Here is a 14446-nt window from a genome sequence, read left to right as displayed (position 1 = left end):
TCCTTATTTTTGACTCTTTCACATCCCCAAATTTCTTTTTATTTTTTCATTCAGCATCACATTGTTTATGCCCTTTCCTAAGATCTACAAAACCATCATGATGTTAATATATATTTTGTTTATTTATGATGGCTAGAGCTGCAGTGTTCAACACAGTAGCCACTTGCCATGTGATGTTATTTAAACTTCATTAAAAATTCAATGAAATAAAACATACTCCTCAGCTCTTCACCAAACTAGCCACCTTTCAAGAGACACATAGAGCTAGTGGCTTTGGAGATGGATTATGGAGAATATTTCCAACATCATGGAAGTTTTATTGGACAATGCTTATCTAGATTGTGTAAGGAGAATAGAAAATCAATGCATATTTGTTAATAAGTGAATGCTGCTAAACATGTTTATAAAATGAGTCATCAATTATATTGCTACATGACACTCAATACATTTAGGAAAGATGAATTTCTAAGAACAGACTGAGTTTGTTTTCTCAGGTTATAACCATCATTGAATGGTTTGCAGACTTTTTATTTTTTGAATCTCAGATTTCTTGTATAATGTGTGATATATAGTAAGTGCTCAATATTTGTTTATTTAATTAAGCAATATTTTAATTTTATCATTCCATCCCCTGCTAGGGTGTAAATTTCCTGTTTCATAGAAATAAATGGTTGTTGTTGGATTCTAATTTTCACATGTAAACTAACTGAATCATTGCTATGTAAGTAATTCCATTTTCTTTTAATTATGCAACCTTATAAAAGGATGATAATAGCAGCCATTTCAAATGTTTGATATAAAGATCAAATAAATTAGCAGTTTGTAAATGCTTCTAATATTTGGCATGAAACAGGGATGATTAAATATTAATTTCACTTCCCCTTTCACCTTTCCTTAAACCATTAAAACAGATTCAAAGAGTAGCTTACCCAAAACCAAAACTATGAAAAATAATCCAACTGTACAATCAGAGCACTGTAGTCAAATAGGTGAGGTTAATCACTGAGAAGTGGACAACAGTAGCAATGCATGAAAAATCACTTGAAGAAGCTAGATGATTGTTCAATCAGTATGGAATGTAAAGCAACACTATGACCCACACCTCAGACAAAACATGTCAAAAGAAAATAATGCTTCAAATGAATCTGACACCTTTAATTAGAGGCTGAAAAAACATTATTGATTTGGCAATTAAGATATTCCCTAAGAAATTAGTTTCATTTTCACAAACACTCTATTCAAATCTTTACATATATAGCCTAAGACAGATTTAAAAAGAGATTCCCAGTTACACTTAGATTTTATGATTTCACACTCTGTTTTTCTGTTTTGAAATTAGTTTTTGAAATTACTTAAAGCTGTGGAATCATCAAGTAAGACTAAAATGAGGGCTGGGGTTGTGGCTCAGTGGTAGAGCACTTGCCTAGCATGTGTGAGGCCCAGGGTTTGATTCTGAGCACCACATATATATAAATAAAGGTCCATCAATAACTAATAAAAATATATATATAAAAAAGACTAAAATGAACTACAAATGGGTTATAAAACCAACTGACATGCATTATGCATGTATAAACACAATGTATAGGCAATATATGCACCTATACAAACATATGTGTGTGTGCACACACATACCTACATACATATGTACTCTGGATGGAAGCCATTGGTTTAAGACAAAATAAAGTTATAAGAAAAATACTTTAGTAAGAAAAACTATAAATAACATAATGGGCAGGAAATTGATGATTAAATACATCTAAAAATAGATTTATATACTCTATATACAAGTAGACCTTGAGGGAGTTTAGAAAATAATATTACCTTGACTTGTTCAAGCTTTTCTTTTAGCTGCTCCTCATTTCCAAGTTCAAGTGGAATACTAGTAATGCTATCTCCTTCTCCCAACCATAAAACAAATTCATTTAAATCTCTTTGAAATTCTGACAAGATATTCTTTTGTTCTTCTAGCCTGGAGAAAGAATAAATGAAATTGTTATGAATGACATATTTCTAAAATTTTTCTTTTTATAAGGCAAACTGGAAAAAAAACATGGCAAACACTTTTAAAAACAAGCATTTTAAAAGATGTTAGCAATGCATAATTTATGTTGAGAAGATTCATTCACTTTGAACAAAGCAATTTAAACATTTTAAAAAATCTGTAAAAGAGATTAAAATCAGTCAAGACAAAAAATCATGTTTTAAAAGTTCCAACAACTTTATGTTATTACAATCGAACAAGGTTTCTCAACCTAAGCACTACTGACAAGGTTAAATAATTCTTTGTTGTGAGGGGCTGTCCTACTCACTGTGGAATATTTAGTAGCATTCTTGGCCTGTACACTAGATGCCATTAGCAATGCCTTCCCTAATAGTCAGGACAACCAAAAATATCTTGAGGCATTGACTAACATCTTCCTTGTGGGGTTAAAATCTCTCTTTTTTTGGGAATCACTGGCTGCACTAAAGTAAGTATATAACATTAATTTGTATGTTTTAAAATGCTCAATTAAAGGATAATTTAAGGAAAATTAAAGGAAAAAAGATAAATCATAAATTTAAAATAAAAACACAAAATGATTACATGATAAAATGTTTTCCAATTTATGACTCACCAACTTTTTTTGAGGAAAGACAAATATTTAATATATGTTCTACTAGTGGAAATTTTTAATTATAAAAATGCATGCATATACTCTATGCCATTTAATTAGCCATAAATTTATTTTTACATATTGGATAGGAGGACTTATAGCTGAACAAAATGGTTTGCACTTAAAATAATTCATGATTTTTGTTATGTGGAAAGCTATGTATCTCTTTCATGTAAACTTTAGATTGTAGTATATTATACACATAGGAAAGTGTGTGTGTGTGTGTGTGTGTGTGTGTGTGTGTGTGTTATCAAAGAAAATTTAAAACTTGGACATATCATATAACTAAGAAAAAACAGAATGCTATCTGAACCCATAAATCTCTTCTTGCCCCTTTGCCATCACTAACTACAAGTGTAAAAAGTAATCTGTCAGCTATGGTTGTTATGCCTGTAATGAATGCTAAGTAAATGAAATCAGATGGTGGATGATCTTTTGGGTCTTACTTCTTTGATTCAAAATTATGTCTTTAATAATCTGTGTTGTGTGTAGTTTCAGTTTGTTCATTCTTCTAGATATATAATATTCCATAGTATAAACATATCACTGTTGATAAACATTTACATTGTTTCCATTTTTTGAACACTTAAATAATAATTGATTTTTTTAAATTGATATTTTGCTTCAGGTTAACAAATGTTTATTGAGAGCTTACTCTCTTTCAGGTAATCTACTGGGTATTAGGATCAATGATGGATATGTCATATATTTTTGTCTTGAGGATCTCACAGTCCATGAAAAGAAAAAGCACATAATCCAAGGATCATATTTAAGTATTACAGAAGGATAAGTTATTTCTTGCCCAAGACTTGGGAGACACCCCAGAGAAGATAATGATTTAAGTCTTGGAGCATGGAGAGTCCCATATTGTAGAAATAAGACACAGCCTGTGCAAAGACAAGGCCTTCAGAGAACTTCAGCTTATATACTTTCTCCAAACCAGAATCTGGTTATTGGACTTCTGCTTGCCTAGATTCAGTTTTCCGTTTGAGGATAGCTTGTTCAAAGCTTGTTTGGGATGAGGAAAAGTGGCATTCTCTCCTCTGTCTATTGTCAACATAGGAACCAGAGGTTTCCTGTGAAAACTCAAGTCAGATTATGTCAAATCTACACTCAAAACTTTTCCATTGCTTCCTAATTCACTAAAAGCAAAAGCCTGAACACATTCTATTATAGAGCTCTACAAGGGTCCAGATGTATGCTTTACAATGTAGTATATACTATCATATGTGGCTAGTAAGAACTTGAAATGTGGCTATTATAGATTGAGATGAGCTACAAGTGTAAAATATACACCAGATTTCAAAGTTATTACAAGAGGGGAAGGAATGGTCTCCATTTTGCTATAAACCAAAAATAGATCTAAAATAAATTCTATTTAAAAATTTTAAAAGAATGTAAAAATATCTCATTAACACTTTATATATCATATACAGATTGAAGTGACAATATTTTTAATGTATTCCATTAAATAAATGTTAGTTAATTTCATCTGCTGCCTTCTTTTTCTTAAAATGTGGCAAATAGGAAAACTTAAGTTATGTATGTGACTCCTCTAGTTTTTCTATTGAACAGCACTGATCTATAAGATCTGCTCATGACTCCTCTTCTTACCTCTCAACTACAGTTTCATTTACTTTCACTTTTATCCTTCTTGAGAGTCATTGGCCTCCTTGCTGTGCTCTTGAAATATACTACTAGATGGGTCCCTGCTTCTAAGCCATTGTACATGCTCTTCTTTCTGCCAAGAAAGCCCTTGCTTCAAATATCAAACATGGCTGACTCCCTCACCACCTGCAAGTCTTCCCTGATGACTCTACTTAAAATTTTAATTCCCCTTAGTATTTCAATTCTTTCTCCCTGTTTTTACCCTTCTCTTTAGTTCCTAAAATTAACATGCTCTATGTTGTTGTTATTTTTTGGTGTACTGTCCCCACATGTGAAATTAAGCTTCTTGTGTGTTAGTTTTTTATTTTTATTTTTTAGTTGTGTATGGACTCAATGCCATTATCTGTTTTTATGTGGTGTTAGGATCGAACCCAGTGCCTCACACTTGTGAAGAAAGTGCTCTACCACTGAGCCACAACTCCAGCCCCTTCTTGTGAAGTTTATTTATTACTATAATCTTTGCTTCTGAAATAATGCCTGACACAGAATAGACACATTCAGTGAATGAGTGAATGCTGCCATCATGTATGTGTTACTGTTCTAGGAGAATCTTTCCAATTCTTTGCAATACTGATTGTGAAAGATGATCTAATTTAACCCCTAATGTACACGTACAGTATTTCACCAAATTTAAGACACTTTTAGTCACAGGCTGTTCAGTACCATTATCTTGAGTACCAATGGTATGGAGAGTGGGGAGAGAGTGGCTGCTGTTTGAACTATAACCAATCAAAGTTTTTATTTTACTAAGAAACTTGATCTATTAAATTCATATATATTTTTGTCACATGCTCCCTTGTGTATAAATAAAAAATATAAGGGAAAATTGGTTGAAGTATTCCTAAAAGCACTTGCATTTAGAGTCAGACTCTCTTTTATCACTTTTCCTTTCAGGGAATGGGATATAGAGGATTTGGGACATTGTCGATACTAGATCTACTGCTAATATTACTTCTCTGTAAACTTTATGGGGAAGTGGCTGGTTTCAGTTGCTGGCAGCTTGTTTAAGAATGTGGGATATCATTTTTTCCCTCTCAGATTCTGATCTTAGAAGCATTTCTGGGAGAGGAAAAATTTTACTATAAACATTCTTCATGTGATGGTTGGTCCTTAAATATCCTAAGATGACTTCAACACTTTGAGTCTAGATTTTAAGGTACTACTTCATCATTTTCTCTTTTTTCTACTCTTTTTGCAAGTCTTTGTCTCCGTTAGTATTTGACTCCAGATCATCGTGTGTAGTAGAATAAAATTCCATAACTAAATACCTCCCCACTTTGAATAATATATCTTATTATTTATTTGTCTCTTAATAGCATTCAGCCAAGAAAAACAGGGGAGATAGACTTATTCATTATAATTGAGATTTATATATTTAATTGGGATCAAACCCTAAAAACATTCTGTATATATTTTCTTCATTTAATTTTACTGTATTTCCTTAGGTCATTAATTTCTCTGAGAAATTGATCTGAGTAATAAGCTATATATGAGTACATCATATTTCACCCTTCTTTTGCTTTTAGTCATTTAGTTTGTGTCCAATTTTTCATCATTATAAATAACCTTACAACAAACACATTTGTTTCTGCATTTTGGCTCATGCTCATATATCTACTATATTCCTTAGAATAAGAGAAAAGATAGAAATAAAAATCCTAAGGATTTAGGTAGACATTGCTAAATTTATTTGCAATGCTGGTAAGAGCACTCATAAACTCCAACCAATAGTTAGAAAATACTAGCCTCACCACACTTTCACCACTATTAAGCATTGCACTCTATATACTTCTTAGAAAAAATAGTTTGTCGTCAATATTTTACATTTTTATTAATAGAAATGTTGGCTGTATGTGTGTGTATGTTTCCATTCTCATGTGTGCTATGTCTGTTTTTCAGTTTTTCTCAATGTTTTCTTATTTTTAAGAGCTTTCATCACATCATGTATAAAATACATTTATTGGGAATGTTTTTTCTAGGTTCCCTTTTGCCTTTTAGTGTTTTTACATTTGTTTCTAAATTAAAAATCAAAGTTCTTTCATTGTGATATCATGCTTAGCATTGTTTCTATTTTATAGTTGTCAAGATGCTCATCTTTATTCTGAATTCTTATACTTCCACTTAAAAAAAATCTACATGATTTTTTTTATTGGTTGTTCAAAACATTACAAAGCTCATGACATATCATCTTTCATACATTTGATTCAAGTGGGTTATGAACTCCCATTTTTACCCCAAATACAAGTTGCAGAATCACATCAGTTACACATCCACATTTTTACATAATACCATATTAGTGACTGTTGAATCCATCTTAAATTTATATGGAGCTAAGTTTCTGACCTTGAAGGGGTTTTCAGAAATTGGTATTTTTTCCTCTGCACAATCTATTCTCTATGTATTTGTGTTGTGTTCATTATTTTTAAAATGTTTATGTTTCTAAGGTTCTGAATGTTGATTTACTATAGAATTTTATGATAGTAATTCACTACTTCAATAATTGGAGATTTAAAATATGTTTCATTTCTGGAAGGTTAACACCTTCCCTCACCTTAGTCTAACTTAAGTAATGTGAATATTAGTTGAACAAATTATGAAATAAATTGAGGATTTTGCTTGGATTACATTAAATCAATAAATTAATATGTGAAAAATTACTATTTTGCCAATATAATTCTGATAAATTTTCTATGATTACACTGTATTTGACACTGAGAATATTTGGGATTCATCTATGAATCATAAATAATTAAGTACATTTTAAAATTAACCTTCAGCATCAGTTTGAAAGGCAGCAACTTGCAGAAGATTTTATGGATGTAAACTGTACACTAATTTAGATGACTCTTAAGAACACACAGATAGAATAAATCATCATTTAAAGAGTAAAAGCTTTGGGTAAGCTCTTTGCTACAATCCTTCTTTTTACATAATGCAGAAAACTTTTTTCTGATTATTTAATTTTCAAAAAAGTAGAGCATCTTTAAAAATATGAAAACATTTGGTAGTCATTTTTTGTCTAGATTTGTTTTTCATACTTTGAAATATAAAAAAGATGGTGCCAAAATCCCACTGGGACCTTGTTATAATCTGCTTTTCCAAGTGCATGTGTTTTCTGAAATTTCAAAAGCCTCGATTTGAAGTTTTAAAAGCTGCAATTTGAATTTATGTATTCAGATGATTGCAGAAAAGCAAAGGAACACAGTTAGCATTTCCAGTCTTGTCTCTTGACAGAACAGTTTAAACGTGCTTTATATTGGCATTCATCACATGAAGTGTTATTTCTTTGTTTACCTACTTGCTTAATGCTTATGGTAGGATTTATTCAGGCATGTGGTAGTAATAATAATGAATGAGATATTTAACATTACCTATCTGCAATTAAGTGCTAAATATTTTACTTTTAGAGACATTCCAATACATTTAGCTATTTTTTAAATAAAAAGAACGCCTTCTGTTTGAAATATTAGCTCGGAAGAAAGCACATATTATGATGGCGAGAGATTTGCATAATCAGAAGGGAAGAGTTACTGATGTGTGGCTAAATTCAATGAATTTAACATTAAGTCTTAATGAACATTTTCTGTGGAGTTGCTCTTATGGTAAGAGAAAAGACCTCCAAATCTCATGGTCTGATTTCAGTGGGAGGAGGTATCTGCCAAGTGTTTCAGGTAAAATGCTAGAATTTTTTATATTTGAATATTTTTTAATACTTAATATATCTTTTGTATTGCCTTCCTAAGGCTCTCCATTAAAAATTAAACCTCATTCAATTTAAAACCATATACTACATATAAGTGACCATCACATTTTCCAAATGAGAAGTTCCTCTCCAAGTTTTTTGATCAACTTTAACATAGAAACTTTAGATAATGTAGATATAATAATCACATGGTTATGTATAATGCTTAGTTAATTTTATCAAGCATGCATGTCCTACTTTATATAATACAAATTAATATATTAATTACATCACATTTCCTCATCTGTATTTCATACAACAATTATGTTCAAATCCTTCACATGTATCTTCAACATCAGGACTTTCATCCTACTGAATGCACAATTAAGTTTTCTAGAAGGTATCATTGACACTTATACTCATGTGGCCTGAAGTATAGTACTGCTGAATCTATGTGTAATGTTCTGCTAGGCATTTTATTTCAAGCCATGCACTCACAATTACTTAAGGTAAGACAGTTCTATGTTATATAAATATGTTATTTTTTCTTTTTCTGTGCCACATGTTCATAAGCTCTACAATATAACCATTTACTGGGTTGCTGTTAATAGTATTCTTTCCAAAGTCTGATATGAATGACATCCAATTCTTGAAATTGTGATGCCATATAACCAAACTTAATCTGCACATTAAATTTTTTTTCTTACATTTTTTTCCCTACTCTGTTGACCTCTACAAAGACACCCCAAAAAAGTGTCAGTTGAGATTGTAGAGTCAATATTCCTTTTCCAGACAGTAATTCATTTTGAACAAATTAAACAAGAGTCTTGCAATTTGAGAAATTTCAGAGGTATTCAAATATGACGTGACTCTTATAATTACAAAACATTCGATTTCAGACACACATAACTTCTTCAGTTCACACTCTATGGGACATTGTCAAACTGAAAACCCAGGCATCAACTCTGGTTAAATAAATTTGCTTTCCATACCTAATTAGTGTCTTCTAGTTAGTGCTTGAGTAACAAAATCAGACATTCATTCATTTTGCCTAAAATTTTGCCTTGTAAAAATAAAGTGCTCTTAAGGAGGATAACATGTCAGGACTTTGCAATGCATTTATTTATGCCTTACAATTAAGGAAATGATTAGCACCTTGGAGGTAGATGTGGCAAATGATGAGACAAAGCCTGAAACTTAGCAGTGAAGGTACCTGAAGGGAAAAATCCAAACCTAAATGTTGTCAGTAATCAGCTGAGTGTGTTAACTCACTTAACCTCTATAGGCTTCAGTTTCCTTGTCTTAAAATTAGGACAATAAATTCCTTTTATACTGTGCTCATGAGGATAATATGTGTTCTCAGAACCCAAGTTTTAGCATACTGCTTCACTCCCAGCATTCAAAGTAGTAGAGGAAGAAAAAGGAGGTAAAAAAAAAAAAAAGGAGAACATGGCTTCCAAACTTTATTCCTAGCTCAGATGTTTGCCTGCACTCACATGTTTATACACATAAAAGCATTTATAAGGCAACTAAGAGTACACAGGGTACTATTTGAAATCAAACTTTCTGATATGCCATCTGACACTTGTATTTCTCTCTTCTGACAAACTATCTTAACCTTTTTTTTTTTCCTGGAGTAATACAATTAGAATCTTAATGTCAATCTGTAAGTAAATGTGCCACCAGATGAGACTACTTCTAGGTGAGGCAGATGTATACTTATGATGTAAGAAACATTTATCAAAGATCTATTTGTGTCCAGTGATATGCAGTGAATACGGGCAACAATCCATGTCTTGTGGAAGTTGTGTTCTATTGGTGGGGAAGGGAGCCATTACACAAGAGAAAGAAATGCAATATATACTTTGTGAAATACTTATTTGTACTACAAAAATAAAAGGAAGCATGAAAGGGACAGGGTAGAGAATATCAAAGGAGTTGGGGCATGATTGCAATTTTATCAAGGGTGACCAAGCGAAGGCTTCACTGAGAAGACAGAATCTGAGTAAATTTCTTCAGGGCAGGAATTGGCTAGTTTCTCATAGAGAAACTTGGCTTCTTTATTTTTTTTTAAAGTCTTATTTATTGTTTATTTAGATATACATGACAGTAGAATTCATTTTGATATAATTATACAAGCATGGAATATATTTTATTTTATTTAGGACCCCAGCACCTCTCCTTCCCTTTCCCCTTCCCTCTGCTCCCATTTCCTCTGTTGATCTTGATCTGTCATTTATCCATAGTTTTAAAAATTAATTTCTTGTGGATGCTGCCATTTAATTTTCCAGTTTCCTTCGTCATTAGGTGTGGCTATATGACTGAGTTCTAGCCAACAGTGTGTGAGCAAAATGAAGCTCATGGATTCCAGACCTTGCTCAAAATTCCACTTCCATCCACCCAGAGATATTCTTTGTTCTTTCTCTTTCTAATGTAGAAAAGCACATGCTAAAGTTGTTAGAACCACACAATCCAGGTACCCTGGAGTCTCCTGAACAGAAGTATATATAAGAACCAGCTATATTCTCATAAGATAAACATTAATAGAGATGTGCAAAATGGAAATCAGTGTTATTATTTTCACTATATCTTTTGGTGTGCAAAGTAAGATTATTTTAAATAAATAAAATTCATTTTTATATCAACATACACTTTTAAAATTAATAACAAATATTTCAAGCATTTCTGTTTTAATTTCAAGTATGATAATCTACAGAAACAAACCCTCTTTTGAGACTTGAATAATTGTTAAGTGTACAAAGGGGTGCCAAGAACAAAAAGGTTGACAACCATGGCTGTAGAAGAATTGAATATCCAGAATTTTGACAATCACACAAAGTAAGATGGTAGACTTTTTTTTTTAATAAAACACCACCCTTTCACTAGGCATACGTTAAGACAGTTTATCATACATATCAAAAACAACAACATAGCTGGGCGTGATGGTGCATGCCTGTAATCCCTGTGGCTCTGGAGGCAGAGGCAGGAGGATTGCAAGTTCAAAACAAGCCTCAGCAACCTAGCAAGATCCTGTCTCAAAATAAAATAAAAACACATGGGGATATGGCTCAGTGGTTGAGTGCCCCTGTGTTCAATACCTGGTACACAAGAAAAGAACACCAACATAAATACTACCTCAAATAAGTGAATAATTCAATATGAAATTAAAATGAAAACATTCTATTAGGTAGGTTTCATGGGCTGTACAAACATTAATAATAAAATGGAGAATTACATTAACACAAACACTAAGTATATGAAGAAAAATGAATATTGTTATATGTTATGGTTTAGATATGAGGTGTTCTTCAAACAATCATGTGTGAGACAATGCAAGAAGGTTCAGAGGAGAAATGACTAGATTATTAGAAGGGCAATCTAATCGATGGCTTAATCCACTGATAAGGATTAACTTGGTGGTAACATAGGCTGGTAGGATATTACTAGAAGAGGTAGGTCACTGGAGGCATGCCTTTGGGGGTTTATATTTATTTTGTCTTAGTGAGTGGAGCACTCTCTGCTTCCTGATCGCATGTCCTGAGCAGTTTTACTCCTCCACACACTTCTGCCATGATGTTCTCTATTACCTTGGAAGACCAGAGCAATGAAGTCGCCATCTGTGGATTGAGACCTCTGAAATTTTAATACTAATAAACATTTCCTCTTCTAATTTTTCTTGTCAGATCTTTTGGACAACACAATGAAAAAGCTGACTAACACAGAGTAAGAGAATACTCCTTTATTTATGAACTTTTAACTTAGGAACTTTCATAGGTATGTTGTATCTAAAAGCAAGCATAAATCAAATTCTACTTTCCATGAAGAAATGGTATCATTGGTGAGACACAATGATTCTAGTCTGGATACCATATTTTACATTATATATGATGAGTGCAAAAGCCAGGAAATTTTATTTAAAGTGCTGGGAAAATATTAAAAAATAAATAATGATGATGATCAAAGACCCTGACCATTTTTATTTTCTCAGGAGACTTAACTGAACATCTATTGATCTTCAAAATGGAGACATACAGTCTAAAAACAAATGTACTTGCTAATGGTCATTTGAAATGTAATCTGTTCCTAAGAAGCAGCAGAAGCAATAGATCTTATTTAGATTGAATAGGTTGTCATTGTTTCCACAGTGAGTCCTTATAAGTAAGTGATATTGAAACAGCCTTGAAAAACATACACGTTGGCTATATGAAGCATAGGTGTGGGATGGGGGGAGACTTCAACACAGAGAAATTAGCTTCACTCAAGGCAAAAAAATACATCAAGATTCAGAGTAATTAAAAATTGCCAGTGTAGCTAACAAGTGCCAGGCAACGTGAAGAGTATCAGGAGATAAAGCAGAAGGATGGACAAGGGCCAGGAGGATAGGCGAAGAATTTCATCTTATTTGCAACAGGAAATAATCTACTAAGAATCCAGTGATCTGAAAAGAAGCATAGGCAATATGTTCACCCTAGGAAATATACTCATTTGATGAAGAAGTAAAACATTTTAGAAAAATAAACTGTGTAGACAAAGGTAGGATAGTGTAAACATCCTACTGTAGAAGAAGAAGACTGTAGAAAGGGTTTGCAAAAGACAGTGATAGAAAAGGCATGGTTGCATCAAGTTCTAAAGAGTTCTACATGCCTGTCAAATTAATACATTCCCTCTGTAGTATCAGAGAGCCATTGGCATCTTATAAGCAGAGCTATGGTATTATGATGTTTATGCTTCTAACAACATATTTATTAGTAATTGGGGATATATACTAACAGTACTTACTTAAGTGGGTTGTATTTATATAATATCTTCTGAATTATCCATGGTCATTAAAATTTGAACCTACATGAACTTTATTATTTTACTATCCACATCAATTACTAGATTAATTAAACACAGGATACAGAGTACTTCAGAAGTGTTCCTCATAGATTGCCGAAGATTAGTTTTCACCCATAAAGTAGACTACTTCACTTAGCTAAGCACACATATAAAAATAGAATCCAAATGACATCTCCAAGAATTCTTTTAAAAAGAGATACAGTCATATATGAGAGGCATGACACTGTTAGCTGAAATGTTCCCTGGTATTTGGGTCAACAAGGAAGGCAAAAGAGTGACAACGTTAAGGAGAAAATGCACAGGTAGATTTATGAAGGTTGATGGGAGTTTTTTAAAATTATTTTTGTAGTTTCGTGGTCTTTATTTTATTTGTTTCATTTTATGTGGTTCTAAGGATCAAACCCAGTGCCTCACCCATGCTAGGCAAGTGCTCTGCCACTGAGCTACAGCCCCAGCCCTGATGGGCGTTTTTAACTTGCCACTAAGAGCTAACCAACAGCACCCTCCTACTGGATGTAAGGAGAAGGGTGTGTTTCCATTCTCAAGACAATACTACATCGTTTCTTCACTACATATCTAACAAGGCAAAGTAAAATGGAAACATGAATAAAATAAAGTGTCACTAGAGAATAACTTGCACATGAACATTTGTGTCATGTAAATAATCTGAGGGAAAATAAGATGATCATCTCAAAAAGTAAGCACAGCTATACTTCAATTATAATGGATAATGATGGACATACATATACCAGTTTTAAAAAAATTTTAAATTTGTTTTAACAGTCTCATGTTATTAAAATTAACAAATAAAAACTGAATATAAATAATATATACAATGTGATGAGTTGGGTTAGAGGCATATCTTCATAAACCTATCACTATAATGAAGGAAATAAAATATTCATCAACATCAAAAGATTTTTTGTGCTCCCCTGTTTTATTTCTTCTTCCCCATCCAAGAAATTGGGAAGAAGAAATAAAACAATTAAACTCTACCCTATAAACTTTAAAGTGTAAAATTCAGGCAGTAGTACAGAAGATCTCTAGAACTTAATCAACTTACATTACTGTAACTTTATACCCACTAGATAACAATTTCCAATTTCCCCCTCTCCCATTTCCTGACAACAACCCGTCTTGATTCTCTACTTTTATGAGTTTGATTATTTCAGATACCTAGTATAAAATATATGCAGTATTTGCCCTTTCATGATTGAATTATTTAGAATAATGCCCTTTAAATTAATACATATTATCAATTATGGCAAGATTCCCTTACTTTCTAAGGCTAAATAGTATTCCATTGTAAATATAAGCCAAATTTTCTTCATCCATTAATCTTTCAATGGACTTTTAGGTTGGTTACATATCCTGGATATTGTGAATAATGTTTTAAGAACATGAGAGTACAGATATTTCTTCAATACATTGATTTTATTTCCTTGGATATATTCTCACATGTGAAGAACTTCCATATTGTGTTCCATAGCAGCTGTATCAGCTTATATTCTCATCAATATGTAGGAGTGTTCTAATTTCCTCACATCATCAATACTTAACTTAAAAAAATAATGGCTATTCTAACAGGTGAGAGGTGATA

At 32.3% G+C, this 14446-nt stretch overlaps 1 protein-coding gene across 17 annotated transcripts in view; it reads right to left on the bottom strand.

The window, feature by feature from the left end:
• Nucleotides 1-14446, bottom strand: part of Dmd (dystrophin) — a 2094227-nt gene that overhangs the window by 782047 nt on the left and 1297734 nt on the right. For all 17 annotated transcript variants that reach the window (XM_078034984.1, XM_078034996.1, XM_078034982.1 and 14 more), the window contains one exon: nt 1825-1972. In XM_078034984.1, coding sequence (XP_077891110.1) covers nt 1825-1972 — 148 coding nt within the window. The remainder of the gene's footprint in view (nt 1-1824; nt 1973-14446) is intronic.

The sequence above is a fragment of the Ictidomys tridecemlineatus genome, chromosome X (assembly GCF_052094955.1).
Source record: "Ictidomys tridecemlineatus isolate mIctTri1 chromosome X, mIctTri1.hap1, whole genome shotgun sequence".
NCBI classification, from domain to species: domain Eukaryota; kingdom Metazoa; phylum Chordata; class Mammalia; order Rodentia; family Sciuridae; genus Ictidomys; species Ictidomys tridecemlineatus.
Note: the sequence above shows the minus strand (reverse complement) of the source record. Positions and strands in the feature narration are given on the sequence as shown.